Source organism: Pinus tabuliformis, chromosome 9 (genome assembly GCF_031772625.1).
Source record: "Pinus tabuliformis cultivar Carrire ecotype Pingquan chromosome 9, CPIR1, whole genome shotgun sequence".
NCBI classification, from domain to species: Eukaryota; Viridiplantae; Streptophyta; class Pinopsida; order Pinales; family Pinaceae; genus Pinus; species Pinus tabuliformis.
The window spans coordinates 283,287,159-283,303,687 of NC_142307.1; the positions used below are offsets into that span (position 1 = coordinate 283,287,159).

General features: G+C 38.9%; 1 protein-coding gene across 2 annotated transcripts in view; it reads left to right on the top strand.

Moving 5' to 3' along the window:
- LOC149148278 (D-xylose-proton symporter-like 2) overlaps positions 1-14,659 on the top strand; it is a 476,099-nt gene extending 461,440 nt beyond the window's left edge. The window contains exon 14 of one of the 2 annotated variants that reach the window (XM_089437884.1): positions 14,155-14,387. In XM_089437884.1, the coding sequence (XP_089294010.1) occupies positions 14,155-14,199 (45 nt within the window). In that variant the 3' untranslated portion in view covers positions 14,200-14,387. Of the gene's footprint in view, positions 1-14,154 lie in introns of both variants that reach the window. The other variant, XM_089437883.1, reaches the window with a different exon arrangement.
- The last annotated feature ends 1,870 nt before the right edge of the window (positions 14,660-16,529 follow it).

A 16,529-nucleotide genomic window follows, 5' to 3' on the forward strand; every position in this document is an offset into this window, starting at 1 on the left:
CAATCCACAGCGAGAAAAATCTGGGCAAAATTATTGAAGGACCCTTCCTCCACAAGAAATCCTGACACAACTTCTCTTCAGAAACTCGTCCTCTTGGACCCTTTGTGTCAGCGTCTACGGTACTCTGCACAAAACCTATGTTGTCGAGCCTTTGAATTGCCTCTAATGAAGTCGTTATGTCTGTCTCTGCTGAGGAAATCACCTCTACGACACTCTAGGACCTCTGCCTGACCTCTGGAACTGAGAACGAATTTTCCTCAGCTAAATCGAACTACCAATATGAAGCAATTGCACAGTCCTCTGTGTTGCCTCACTGGGAATAATTCATCCCTCTTGCTCCTACCTCTCCGGATTTGGAAGAACTTCCTCCGGATCACTGTCCACTCACTGCTTCAATCTCTGGCTCTCCGACAACTGAGTGCTACTACTCTAGAAATCAATCTGCCAAGGAAATCAAATTTCTAATGTTCTCAAGTGTTTTCTCCAAATGCCCATCGACTTCCTCTTATAATCCACTATTGGAGCACCAACGACCAAGATTAAAACTTAATCGATAGCTAGAATCATTTTGGAATTGATCCGTGTGAGTTTCTAGATGATTCTCACCTTGACTTAATTAATACTAATTAATTAACCAATTTTCCTAAGTTTAGACTTAGGAAACATTAAAAAACTGGTTAATAATCTAATTAAGTCACTTCTAGTTGGAATTTCTAGAAACAATTTCTAGGTGTTGGAGATCTCATGTATTCTAGCCTCTCCACCAAATTTTGTAACTAGAACACATCCGATGCTAAAAAAACTAACACTCCCTCTTAGCGAGGAATGTGTTCTAATGTTGCACACCCTGCTACAACACTATGTCTATGTATCATCTTTTTCACGTTGTTGATGTATGGTTGTTGCTGCCCAACAACCACTGTGTAACTCTGATGCTGCATCTGTGCTGCCGTTGACACTGTTGTACTGCTACCAACTTTGCATCTGCACTGCAACTCCCTCTCATTTGTTGTTGCTGCAACAACAACATCTGCAACTGAAAAGCATCCAAAATACTGAATCAACTGTGTTCAGTGTGATGCATCTGTCTCTCGAGTCCTTACTGCTACTAGCGATTGTACTGTCCACCAACGAACTTGTGCTATTGCTGACTCTGCATTGTGCCACTCTGCACTGCGCTCCCTAGCACCTAACTGCTACTAGTATGCAACTGTCACTTTGGTATTGACTACATCAACTGCCATTGATCCATCCTGCTGAATATTGTGGGCCCCTGTAGCAAGGTATTGATCCATGAGGTGGACTCCTCAAGGACCCTGCCCAGTCTTTGTAGTTCTTTGGGACTATAGTACCAAATCTCCCCACCTCACTCGTGGAGATATATCTGCGAACATCATGAAGTCTTCCTCCAACCTGGAGGACAACTTGTCGATCTCTGCAGAAGCTACTTGTTGGTCCTGCTTCTCCGACTTGTCCTTCTTCTTGAGAGGACACTGCGTGCTGTAGTGATCGAGCTCACCACACCTGAAGCACTTGACCTTTGACAAGTCCTTCTTCTTTCTTTGCTACCCCTACCCCTGACTAGGACCCTTTGATGTGAGGACCACATTCTCCTTCTCCTTCACCACCTTCGATCCATTGTTACTACTACCACTGATGGAGCTCTTTAATAGAGCTCGCCTCAACTCCTCCTGTTGCAAGTCGGACCACATCCTGTCCCATTCTAGTAGCTTGTCTCTGCCCAATATTCTTTGGACAAATACTTTCCACTCATCAAAGACATTATTCAGTGCCAACCTCACTACCTTTGCTGGTTGAGGCGCTTCCCCAATAGCTGCAAGCCGGTCTCGGGCCTCCTGGATACTAGTGAGGAAGGGATCTATGCCTTCCCTCTCTGCATCTTGATGCATCTATGCTTCTCCTCCATGAACATCTTCTGTTGCTCGGAAGTGCCCTGATATAGCGTTGCGATAGCATCCCACATCTCTTTGGCAGTATCCTTGCCAGCTATGTGTGAGACTATATGGTCCCAAGCTACATCCAGGATCAACCGCTTTGCCTTTTCCATTTCCTTTCTATATTCCTTTAGCTTATCTGAATCCTGGGGAACTGCCACAACATGTTAAGTTATGGTATGTTCTATGCTTATAACAGTTTACTTCTTTTTCTTATTATATTCCACCGATTAGCAATCACATGTACATAAAGTAAAGTGCAGATAGAACATTAAACGATCGACAGAAAACAAGCCAAGACAAGAGACACAAGATGTGGCGGCTAGCCAGGGACAAACCCCACAATGTGTGGGGAAACCCTTTGATCAAATCTTCTTTTATCTTCAATAATTCAGAAGAGAGAAATAGTACAATAAATCTAATTCATATCAGCAGTAGCAAACCCTAGATCAGTAGCATCAACATTAGCGGCTTCATTATCAAACTAGGGCAGACCATATCTCACAAACTGACAGTCGGATTGACTTCATTCCACCACCAAAAGTTTCGGCTTTCAAAGGAGGTTCAGATAAACCTACAACGCAGTTCCAAAGAGGAGATCTTCTAGGCCACGCAAGTCAATCTTTACTTCTGCAGTTGCAGCTTCAAATTCAACAGCTTCCGGCTTCACATGTGTGAGAGAGAGAGACCCATTTCAGAGCAGTAGAGAAGAGACTCATATCTGCGCAGTAGAGAGAGAGAGAGATGTGATGATATGAGTGAGTCCAAATGAGGAAAAGTCCTCTTATATTTATACACAACGTTGGTGGGTGAATAGATGCAACTGTTGGGCTTTTGAGCCTACATGAGTTGTAGGTCGGCTTGATAATAATTCCATAATCAAAATAAATTCATATCTCCATGAATACTTATCGAAATTGGATGATCTTTATATCAATCCTACACCTCTCGACGAGAGGAATCTAATAAAAATATTATTAGCCATGAATAAGATGACCCACATGAAGTTTTGCCCTGGTTGCCAATTTTAACACTCCCTCTCAACCATGGAGAACTTCATCTGCAATCTATCTATCGGTCGTTACTATTCATCCATCAAATGCACTGCCTTGTACAGCCTGACCCTTGCCCTGCTCTACTCTATTTTGCCTATTCTGCTTTGTCTTGTTCTGCCCTACACTGATCTGTACTGTTTTGTTCTGTTCTGCTCTGCTCTTGCATTGTTCTGTTCTACTCTGCTTTTGTCTGAATTATGAAGAAGAAGAAATGATCGAGGATGTATCATACTGACTCAAAGTCAGTCTCAGAGTATGTACCACTGGTCCCAGACCAGTCTCAACCAACCCAAAGTCAGCGTCATAGTGAGTACAACTCCAATGGTCCCAGACCAATATCATCTTCCAATGACTCAAAGTCAGTCTCAGAGTATGTACCACTTATCCCAGACCAGTCTCAACCGACTTGAAGTCAGCGTCACAGTATGGTACAACTCCTACCACTGGTCCCAGACCAGTATCATTGATCCCAGATCAATGGAGGTCATCCTAGCGTAGGGAGTACGGTAGTTACAACGATGCGTCCATCGGTACTACTATGGTCCCTAACTTCATTTCCCTGCTCATTGATCAGATGAGAGGTACTTCCCATGAGTCCCAGACTGCATGGGTAGGATGCCTCGACAGGAGAACTAATCAATCCTGTCCTCACGAGAGAACACATCAATCCTGCTACAATTGCCATGGAGAACACATCAATCCAGGCCTCACAGGAGAACACATCAATCCTGCTACAATTGCCATGGAGAACACATCAATCCAGGCTGCCATGGAGAACACATCAATCCAGGCCTCATAGGAGAACACATCAATCCTGCTACAATCACCGTGGAGAACACATCAATCCACGCTGCCATGGAGAACACATCAATCCATGCCTCACAGGAGAACACATCAATCCTGCTACAATCGTCGTGGAGAACATATCAATCCACGCTGCCATGGAGAACACATCAATCCAGGCCTCACAGGAGAACTAATCATCCTGCTACACAGGAGAGCGAATCATCCTGTTCCACAAGAGAGCGAATCATCTTGTCCCACAAGAGAGCGAATCATCTTGTCCCACAAGAGAGCGAATCATCTTGTTCCAGTGTGCACCACCAGGGGAGGGTGAGTCACCCTGTGGTCATATGTTGCTCCAGTAATAACCGCAAGCCCTCAGAGCTCCCAGAGCTCAATGTATGCAACATGCAGGACCCTTATACAAGGGTTTCTTACCGACTCCAAGTCGTTTGGGAAAATCACAGATTAAATCTTTCCTCAGGGCTTTGACAAGGTGTATCAACCTGTACATCATCTTAATGCGATGGAGCCTCCTTGCTCATCAACTTACCATATCCAAGATGATGTCTATCTGCTGGAGTAATCGACGAATACGGGATTCCTCAATAATCGAATCCCACCTCTGGTTGTTATAGAGAATCACAGTGGTATCCAATGTAAATCGAAACAGCTCACTGAAGAGCTTTCGCAACCAGACTACCTCACACGAGGTTATGCTAGCAACAATATATCCTGCTTCGACGGTGCTCAAAGCCACCGACTTCTGCTTCCTGCTCATCCAAGATATCGAAGCAGATCCCAAGGTGAAACAACACCCGGAAGTGTGCTTACGGTCCACCACACTGCCTGCCCAATCAACATCAGTATATCCAAGTAGTCTCACATCTCCGGCAGTGTATCTTAATCCATGAGAGATTGTGTCCTGAAGGCATCTCAGAAGATTCTTGTCATCAAATTCAACAGCTTCCGGCTTCACATGTGTGAGAGAGAGAGACCCATTTCAGAGCAGTAGAGAAGAGACTCATATCTGCGTAGTAGAGAGAGAGAGAGATGTGATGATATGAGTGAGTCCAAATGAGGAAAAGTCCTCTTATATTTATACACAATGTTGGTGGGTGAATAGATGCAACTGTTGGGCTTCTGAGCCTACATGAGTTGTAGGTCGGCTTGATAATAATTCCATAATCAAAATAAATTCATATCTCCATGAATACTTATCGGAATTGGATGATCTTTATATCAATCCTACACCTCTCGACGAGAGGAATCTAATAAAAATATTATTAGCCATGAATAAGATGACCCACATGAATTTTTGCCCTGGTTGCCAATTTTAACACAACACTATCTATGTAGAGCTTCGGGCCATATTCATCCAACAAGAATGACATCCTGGCCTTCCAGATGACATAGTTGGAGGAACCCTCCAACCTATCCTAATCTCTCAGTCCAACTGTGGCCATCTCTAATCAAGACGAAAACTCCCTATTTCCCTGTGCTCGGCTACTGCTGTGTTATTCGCACTCCCTTCTGGAATGTGTGGCTCTGCTAGCTGCTACTGCCCATCTGCAACTGGAAATTCAAACTTCCAGGACTCGAATTTCCCTGAGGAAAATTTTCCCTCCTCTGTGTGTGCTTTTCTTTTCCACCCAATGTTGGTTTTTCTCTAGCGAATAACTGCAAAACCCTCTGCGTCCAGCTAGAAATCTGCCCAACGAAAAATTTGAGTTGCTCCCTCTGCCTCCTGAAATCACTCAATCTGGAAATTCAAATTTTTCTGCCTCTTTGCTCTGAAAAATCGAACTTCCTTAAGAAATTTGGCGTGCCTAGCAATGGACTGCGTTGCCCTTGGGAATTTCGGCTTGCTAGTCTTACTGAATAGCAAAATTCCTTCTTTCGCTTCTTAGCTCTCCAGTTGATCAGTCATGCTCTTATACCATGTGAAAATTCCAAAATTGTAATCCTATTGCAGCAACTAGTATTATTTATTCTAATTGATAAATCAATTATTCAGCTTATTGCTACAACAACATCAAAATAAACACACTACAACTTTCACAAATAAAAATTGCGGAAAATAAAAGTGCTGGAACTAAGAAAATACTAGCGCACACATAAAATTAACACCATTGTTTTTGGACAAAAGTCCCCGAAAAAACCTAATGCATGAAAATTGGTGAAACAGATGATGGTTTTATTTTACTATGCAACAGTGAAAATCTGAGTACAATCTGGATGCCTGAAATTGGCAATCCACAGCAAGAAAAATCTGGGCAAAATTATTGAAGGGAATTACCCTTCTTTCATAAGCAATCCCGGCACAACTTCTCTTCAGAAACTCGTCCTCCTAGGCCCTATGCGTCAGCCTCTGCGCAGACCCTGTGAAGTCTAGCCTCTAAAATGCCTCTGATGAAGTCATTATGCCTGTCTCTGCTCAGGAAATTGACTCTCCAACACTCTAGGACCTTTGCCCAACCTTTGGAACTGAGAACGAATTTTCCTCAGCTCAATCGAACTACCAATCTGAAGCAACTGCGCAGTCCTCTACGCTACCTCACTGGGAATAAGTTGGCCCTCTTGCTACTGCCTCTCTGGATTTGGAAAGACTTCCTCCAAATCACTATGCCTACCCCTTAATCACTGCTTCAATCTCTGGCTCTCCGACAGCTGACTGTTGCTACTCTGGATATTGATCTGCGAAGGAAATTGAATTTTTGATGTTCTCAAGTGTCTTCGCCAAGTTCCCATCGACTTCCTCTTATAATCCATTGTTGGAGCACCAACGGCCAAGATTAAAACTTAATCGATGGCTAGGATCATCTTGGAATCGATCTATGTGAGATTCTCACCTTGACTTAATTAATACTGATTAATTAACCAATTTTCCTAAGTTTAGGCTTAGGAAACATTAAACAATTGGTTAATAATCTAATTAAGTCACTTCTAGGTGGAATTTCCAAAAACGATTTCTGAGTCTTGGAGATCTCATATATTCTAGCCTCTCCACCAAATTTTGTGGCTAGAACACATTCAATGCTACAAAAAATAACATTGATGATCCCATGGAGCCTATGGACCCCTCCGCCATGTGATCCTCCTGCCAAGAAGAGGCTGCTTTGGCTCTGGGACACATTACAGGATGATGAGAGACGCGTTCCCATTTGAAGATCATTAAGAGAAAGCAAGAAGCCATGCAAGTACTAGGGATATGTTGCAGCTATGAGCACTATGATTCAAACGGAACCTCCAACCTTTGAAGAAGTCGTGAAAGAAAAAGTTTGGAAGGATGCTATGGCCGAAGTATATGAATCAATCATGAAAAATGACGTATGGGATGTTGTGCTGAGACCAAAGGGGAAATCCGTGGTGACTTCAAAATGGCTATTCAAGATCAAGCATGGAGTTGATGGTAGCATTGAGAAATATAAATCAAGGTTTGTGGCCCGAGGATTCGCACATGTGGCTCGATATACAACCATTCGTTCAATAGTTTTCCTTGCCACAAATAAAGGATGGACCCTTCATTAGATGGACGTGAAGATTGCATTCCTTCATGGTATGTTACAGGAAGAAGTGCACGTTGAGCAGCCACAAGGATTTGAAGTAGAGGATCGAAAGACAAATGTTTGCAGGTTGAAGAAGGCATTGTATGGTTTGAAGCAAGCCCCCAGACCATGGTACGCCTACATAGATAGTTATATGGTGAAGTTGGGATTCACAAGAAGCAATGTTGATCCCAACCTCTACTTCAAGGTAGTCCAAGGTATGTCGTTGATTTTGGTTTTATATGTTGATAATCTATTCTTGACAAGTAGTGAGCCCCTGATGATCAAGTGTAAGAGGGAGCTAGCCTCTGAATTCAAGATGAAAGACCTTAGACTCATGCACTACTTTCTAGGCTTAAGGTGTGGCAAAGACCCGATAAGATTTTCCTTTCACAAGGAAAATATGTCGTAAAGTTGTTGGAGAGATTTGGAATGACAAAATGCAAGTACTTGCCTACACCGATGGAAATGAACTTCAAGAAGTTATGTGAAGCTTTTGGACCCAATTTGGCGAATCCATCCAAGTATAGACAGTTGATTGGGGCTCTAATGTTCATAGTGAACACTCGTCTAGACATATGCTATGCAATGAACATGTTAAGTCAATTCATCACTGAGCCTCTCCATGCACATTGAATCGTTGCCAAACACATTTTGAGATATTTGCATGGGACGATCACACTTGGTCTAAGATATTCTGTTGGAGATGTTCAAATTCATGGATACACTGATGCTGACTGGGCAGGAAATGTTGTTGAAAGGAAGAATACATCTAGATGTTGTTTTAACCTGGGATCTACCATGATATCTTCGATGAGTAGGAAGCAGAATTCTGTAGCATTGAGTATCGCCAAGGCAGAGTACGTTGCCGCTACCATGGCTAGCTGCGAAGCAGTTTGGTTGAGGAAGCTCTTTGGAGAGCTATTTGAGTAGGCCCTAGACACTATAGTGATATATTGCGACAACAAGAGTGGGATTCGTCTACCAGAGAATCCCGTATTCATGACAAGTCCAAACACATAGAGATTCGATACCATTACATTTGAGACATGGTGTAAAGAGGAGTCATTAGACTCCATCATATATTGACAGACGAGCATATTGCAAATATTCTTACCAAGGCTTTGCTAAAAGGGAAGTTCTTGGTCTTCAGAGAGGAGCTTGGACTGATGGATGTGACCCCTCCTGATAAAGGGCATCACTAATCGAGAACACGAAGCCAAATCTTCCCCTCTGTTTGAGCTCCCAGGGTGAGGAATTGAGATAGAGGGCTCCTAGGGTTGAGGGATCTATGGACAATAGGGTCATAGATGTTGCTCCCCTATCTATTACCCATAGGGTTGGAGATGTTGCTCCCCTATTTTGGTCTTTGCAGAGTATACCCCAGTTGGCATCATACCCACAAGTTAGGCTTGTTGGGATTACCGCTCCTCGTTTGGCCAACGGGTTAAGAGTGTACTTGGGGTTGTACAACCCAAGCTGATTATGATGCAAGTGTTCTACCACATGACTCTTGAGGGTCATTGTTGGGAAGATCAGTGGGCAATAGGATGGGTTGAGATGTGCTCCCCTATATCACCTATTGCTCTATATGGAGTTGTAGATGTTTAGCTCCCCCATGAGAATCCGAGTTGAAATGTGCTCCCCGATGTGGTTTCAGGTTAAGATATGCTTCCTGATATTGTTTTCAAATTGAGATGTGTTCTCTGACGTTATAGAGGGTGGAAGCTAATGCTCCCTGATTCTTCTTCCTTAGATTCGAGAATGTTTCAACAAATAGAGTTGAGACATTAGGATACACATGACATGATGTAGTTGGAATTTCTCCCTAACTAAGAGGGAGTGTTAATTATGGTAGCTCAATGACAAATTCCAACCATGGGACTAGATTCCTCTTTTCGGGAGGACCAATTTTGACTATTGAAGCACTCAAATCAGATAAGGGAAAGTAAACTTATGAGTAAAAGCCCACATGTGCACATTTGGACATGTCAGCCCTAACAAGAAATTGGTCACCCTTGGAAGCCTATAAATACAAGTGACCTCAACCTCATTTGGATATCACCAAGCATCTTCTTCTTCTCTTATTCATTAATTGGTTTGCACATGTCTAAGGTCGGGTCGAGGAAATTGTTTCGTACAAGTCCGAGATTACAAGGTTCGAAGCTCGCATGTGTTTCTAGGGTTTTGGGTCACAGTCGTAGGTTTGTCAAAAGAAATTTTCGATTGTAGTTGCAGGCTTGCATGCTCAAGGGAGCAACTCGAAACTCTCAGTCGCACGCATGACTCTTCCTCCATGTCACTGGAAACTAGGGAAAAAATTTGACATTTGACCACAGCTGACCGCAAACAGGGAAAGTTATCTCTGATATATATTGATGTTGGGAACATATTTTTGAATGTTATTAGGTTAATTTTGTTGGATGATATTGTATTGGGAACATATTTTTGAATGTTATTGGGTTAATTTTGTTGGATGATATTGTATTGGGCTCATTGTACTCTTTGCTGAAAATTTTATGACAATCTAATAAAAGAAGAATTTTCAAAGGGTTTTTCCCTGGTTTTTGACCAAATCTGGTGTCTCTTGCTGATGTGTTGATTGTCTCCTTTATCATACCATTTGTTGTCGCACAGATTGTCTGGGCAGCACAACAACGCTCAAACCAGGGGCTGTCACCCTGATCCCCGATCCCTCCGTTTAAGCCGTCTCCCAAAGCTAAGAGGGGTAGACCCTATGGGATAAAGGAAGACAAACTGTGGACCAATTAGGTTGGGAGACACAGCAAGGCCATTTAGCACCTGATTGATTTTAGAAATTAATGTACCAGTGCCTTATGGAGTTAATGATTAAATGATTATTTATTAAATGTTGCAGAAATATGAACCTTGTAAAACAATGATTTATTATCAAATAACCCAAGCAAAAATTAATTTTTCCAAATGCGAGATAATCAATAAATGCACAATGCCTTAACAATATTCCAGCGATTAAAATTTCAAAAAATAAATGCTTTAAATAACCACGCAATTTTAAATGCTAACCAATTATCACTTTCATATAGCTAATCTTCAAATGAACATTTAAGCATGTTTAACTACATAAAAATGATAAATATTAATCCTGCATCAAAATTTTAGCCTTAGCGGAAAAGATACACCAAAATCGTAAATGTGACAATTTCTTGAGCCAAGACTAAATCTAATAAAACCAAAAATCAAAACTAAACAAGAAAAAAAAACCTAAGGAAAAAAACCCCCTTTTTTATGCTTTTTGGGATTTTTATTTTTTATTTTTTATTCTTTGATATTATTTTTAAAGTCAAAATTTAAACAAAACAAAACTAAATAAATCTAAAATTAAAATCTAATCTAAAAGAAACTTTTTTATGCCTTTTATGATTTTTTTAATTTTTATGATTTTCCAATAGAACAAAAATGAACTAAGCAAAAACTAAAAATAAATGAAAACTAGAATCACACAACTAAGCTAAACTAAAATAAAGATTTAAATCTAAATTAAAGTATAACCCTAGAAATAAATCTAAAATCTAAATAAATAAATAAAATATCAAAGTTGAAGCCTAAGAATTAACCCTTTTTTTTATATATAATTCTGAATTTAAAATTTAAGTAAAACAAAACTTAAAAGAAAATAGATCTAAAAAACTAAAACAAAAGATATAACTCTAACTATATGCTACCTCATACATAAACCATGAAATCAAAAACGCAGCACACAAAAAAAAATCACAATTGAATTTCTTTTGTGTAGCTGGTGTGAGCAGGTTCTGCGGATTTCGACGGCGCTCCAGGAGGATGAAGACGGTGTAAGGGGATAGAGAAAGACTACAACGAAGGAGACGTCGAGGTAAGGAAACAACATGGGACGTGCGGGCAGGAGACAAGGAGCTGCATTTTGAAGGGTTGAGGTATGGACGCACGCAACACAAGAAGGAGGATGCAGGCCGAGAAGGCTACGTGAGGAGACTCGGGCTGCCAGTGGGACAAAGGGATTAAGCGGAACGAATGAGGTGCTTTGTTGATGATGCAGGTGAAAGGGTTGGAAAGAAAACTGCGCGGGGAGGATGGCAATGATGTCTACGCAAGTCGGTGTGCAGGTTTGCGTGAAGTTTCGACGGCAGAGAGGGTCCAACGCAGATGGAGGAAGGAGCGTAACGATGAGGAGATGAGGGGTGGCAAAGTGCGGTTTTGGATAGACGATAGTAGGAGAAAGATGGAGCGATGGGACAAAAAATGCAGGTGGGCAGCATTGGTAACTTGCAGGTTTGCAGGCCGTGGAGCAGGGTGCTAAGGAAAAGAGCTGATAGATAGGGAGCTGAGCTGAAAGATGATAATGCTGAAGCTCGGCAACAATCCAGGAGCTCCACACAGCCTCCTTAAAAATTTCGAAAATTTTCCTGGAAATGAAACCCCAGCAAGCAAATAGCTTCGACCTTCTTCAGAAAAATTGAAAACCTGTTGAAGATTATCCCTGCAAAATGATGTTGAGGCCAGATCTTACCCTCCAGGGCCTAGATTTGGCTTCAGAAAAAAAAATTATATCTTCAGATCTGAAACCTGCAACAGCAAAAGAAAAACACCTAGAAATAATATATGCAAGAATTAAAACTAAAACCCTACAAAATAGTTACTATATTTACAGATTTTCGACTCTAAGCAGCCAGATTTGTCAATAATCCACAGTAATATTTTCAGAATTTCAGATTTACTATGAGATACTTCAAAAAACCTCTCATGCATTCAAAAGATAAACTTAAATGATAAGCCCAGGATCAAAACTGGCTGGGCTCTTCAAGAAAATGCTTTTCGGGAGTTGGCTGGTTCAGCCGAGAACTTCTCCAAACGTCGTTGATCTTCACAATCTAGATTTCCTGCACAGCTCACTCCAACTATCAATAAAGAGGGAAAAAACAGTGCTGAAATCCAAATCCAATGGAAATACCTGCCATTATTTTCCGAAATTCTATTACTATTCAAACCCTAGTGAGTAAACAAGATACCTGTGTTCAACATCACTCTTCATCAAGCTATTACCAATGGCTGAAAATAAATTTATGCAGAAAAATGAAACATCTTACAGCATTTCAGAAGAGTAACACCAGCAAGATTTCAACCCCAAAGTCTTTTTTTATTGCACAAGAAAAGGATTACAAGAGAGCTTTTTTCAGCACAAGACTCACAGATTGAATGATCTCAAATGACCCCTAACACCCTATTTAAAGGAAAAATTCCCAACGGCTAATTCGAGTGATCCATGTCAAACTAATTTCGACCGTCGATGAGGATCAAAATCACTTTTAATCTCATCAGTCGAAATCTTAAATGTATTTTAATTAAAAAATTAAAACTTTGCATTTATTTTCTCAAAACTTTGACTTATTATTATTTTATTAATTTTATTAATTTTTTTTTATTTTTTTTTTATTTTTTAATTTTTTAATTATTTATTATTTATTATTTATTATTTTTAATTTTTTTAATTTTTTTTTTAATTTTTAATTTTTTATTATTTATTATTTATATCTTTTATTATTTTTGTTGGATCCTCGAACTTAGCCTTTGGAAAAATTACCTAGGACCTAGGACCTATGAGGAAATAAAACATTTTTTAACCCTCAAGACACTTTACAATTTTACATCTCAAGGGGAAAACCCATTTGACATAGACCCTCATAGACCACCCAGTTCTGCGACACAAATATAATCTAGCAGATCAAACAATTTGTAATAACCTAACCAAATAGTTAGAATTATTTCCAAATCACTTTTACATAGACTCGAAGCACACTAGGATTCCCCTAAGTTTCTAATGACAAAATTCATTCCGGCTTTGGGGTTAGGCTGAAAGAAAACTCTGCCGATCATGGATCGGTGAGACAAAAAACCTTCCAGAACGTAGATTATCACTAGAAAATTAGGTTTGCCTAGGCAGTTTACATACATGACTCAGATTTGCTAAGATTATTTACAATTTACACATGTGGACTGGGTTTACAACATAACATGATCAGGTCGAAGATGATTGTCGAATGGCACGAACATATCGATCAAGCGCTATCCCTTTTCCGAAGAAAAGGGGGTGTACTGCTATGGGTAGTGACACGTAGTGGTCAACACCGTTTATTGTTCTATTTTCAATTACTATTGATGATTGGAAAAATTAATTGTTGTTGAAAAGATTGCTAATTGAAGTATTGGATTGGGCTAAAAGTAATTGAAACAACATAGAACAGTGTGAAAATTAATCGTCTTCCACTTTTAGAACACTTGAATTTTCTTATATCTTGGTGATGCATTTTCAACGCTTTAGTCCTAGGAGTGCCTTGATATTGAAAAGACAATGGTTATTTTTTTAATGACTATTATGTCTACCTTCAATTTATCATTAGTTTGTAGCATGTTCATACATTGCCTATATTCAATGCTGCCCTTAGTGATTAAGTTTGGCCATTCCTTTTTTCAAATCTTAATTGATATGTTATTATTTCATGTCATTGTGATTAGATGATGGAAGTTCTTAAATTTACCTAAATGCATCTCGTTTCCATGAAAATTTACCAAACATGCATTTTGTAGCATTTGATGAATGTAAACTTTGTGTTGAAATTATACATGTAAAAGCTATAATCTTATTTTTCCAAAATTTCAAGTTTCGTTACTCTTAATATGAGAATTAGAGACTATTTGTTTGTGAATGCTAGATATGAAGATTTTACATATTGTCCTTCATTGTCGATTCAACACACATTATAGAAGAATCGTGCTTAGATTAGCATATTATGTTTGCAGGAACTTCTTGGAGCTTCAATGGAATTAGAGACTATTTGTTTGTGAATGCTAGATATGAAGATTTTGCATATTGTGCTTCATTGTCGATTCAACACACATTATAGAAGAATCGTGCTTATATTAGCATATTATGTTTGCAGGAACTTCTTGGAGCTTCAATGCTATTTGTTGCCTTTGGAGTAATTGCAATTTTGGCATTATTGTTTGTTATCTTCTATGTTCCAGAGACAAAAGGGTTGAGTTTGGAAGAAATAGAATCAAAGATTTTGAAATGAGTTCTATGGAGATCTTCAATCTCTTTTGATAATGCAGATCCAAGGGGCAATTTTTTTCCAATGGAAATGTAAACCAAAGTTTTGAATGGCCTAAGTTGGAGCGTCTATGCTCCTTTATGAAAACATATGCTAACCTAAAACAGACCTATATTTTCCTTTTACAATGATTGTAAATATATTTTATATTATATTTAAGCTTCCATATAGTCAAATGAGATTCCAAATATCAACATGGCTTTTCTGGTTGTTGAAGTAGGGATGGTGATATTCCCCATCACGATTCAATTCCTAAGTATGTGGTAGCCACTTGTAGGCTGTTATGGCCCTGTAAGTGAGCTCAATCTGGTGATGGACAAAATTTCTAGCCTTAATGCCAATGATTTCCGACTTCAATGTTGATTGGGCTACACTAATAGTCAAAGGAAGTGTATTAAAAAGAGATAGATTTGAAATGAAACATGTACTAGAACTTTAAAAACAAAAAACAAAAAATTACTTAAGATATTACTCATAAGTTTGTCCTAAACTTTAACAGCATTTTGTAGCCTCGTCACATGCTAGCTACATTTTATTTTCAAAACTATGAGATCATGTAAGTGACAAATACTTCCCCCTAATTACTTTTCCCATTCCTTTTTAACATTCTAATTTGATATATTTCAATTTTATGCCATTTGATGTTATGATCGAGTCTGGAAAACTGTCCTAAGTGTTTCTTGTTCCAATGAAAAATCATGACAAAATTAATATTTCAGCCATTGCATAGAATACCATCTGTTTTATTGGATTTTTCAGTTTTTATATTTTACACACAATTTAGAAACCATTTTGTGGGGCATGTTAGATGTGCGAACCCTAAGGCCAAATATATTTAATATTTTCTTTTAAATTAATATTGCAACTAAAATATGTCAAATTTGGTTAACTCGCACTAGCATTTTTAGATTAAAATCCAAAAGATTGGTATTAGTGATGCCAATTTCACCTCACCAACCCTCTCAACAATTTAGGTTGGATCTTCTCCAACCTACGGGGCCTTCCTTAAGGTAGTATTGCTAAAGGTTAGGCGATAAGGGCTCAAGGTGAAATGAAGAGTAATTTTAGCAAAACAAGTGTAGTGGTATAGATATAAAAAAGTTGATGGGAGGAGTAAAACTGGTGCCAAATCCATTGGGCAATGGAGGCAAGAATCAATTACTAAGGGTAATAGCTATGGGATTGAAAATGAACTTAGCCTTAATAAAATATCTACAAACCATTTATATTGCTGTCTGTTGATGCAAAAAATTACATGTGAGAATTATTGATGATGAAAACCAACAATACATACATGAATAGATATCTACAAGTTGACAACATAAACATTGCAGCAAATTCAAATTAAGATAATGCATGCCATACCATATAACTAACCATAGATACAAAGATAAATAATAGGGTAATGAAGCATAAAGAAAGTCTTTTTAATAAGATAATTGTCTTCTTAGTTAGGAATACAAGTTACCCACAGTATTTCAACCATTCAAACATCCTTTATGGAACTGACCTTCAACGTTGGTACTCAACAATATCAACAACAACATATGCGATAAATGTAAAAAGCTTGTACCGTTTCATTACCTTCAATATTTTCAACAAAAGCTCAAAGAAGAGTGCTCTCCAATTCCACACATACTTTCAAATGGACCCTTATATAGGATTGATCTCAACTCCTTTTACAATAAGAAAATAATTGTTTTCCTAGATCCATTAGTTCTCCAAGGAACACATTAAAATATTACATTTCTAACCTCATCAACAAACTGCTTACTAAAAGTAGAAGCCAATTGTTAAGATCCACTTTCCTCTCCTAAAAGAAACACTAAAATAAGCATCCTCCACAAAGAAAACAATATAATAATGTTTTTGTTTGACTAACTTTATAAGAAATTTCAATAATTATAAAATAATGAGTTAGTTAATAACAACTTCCAAAAATAGTCAAGAATGTAACAATCTCATCAATGTGGTTAATCGACATCGATAGATGCTCCAAAGACTTCCATAATGTTGAATTTTGTAACTATGGATGGTCTTCATAATGTATATTTTGGCCCTTGA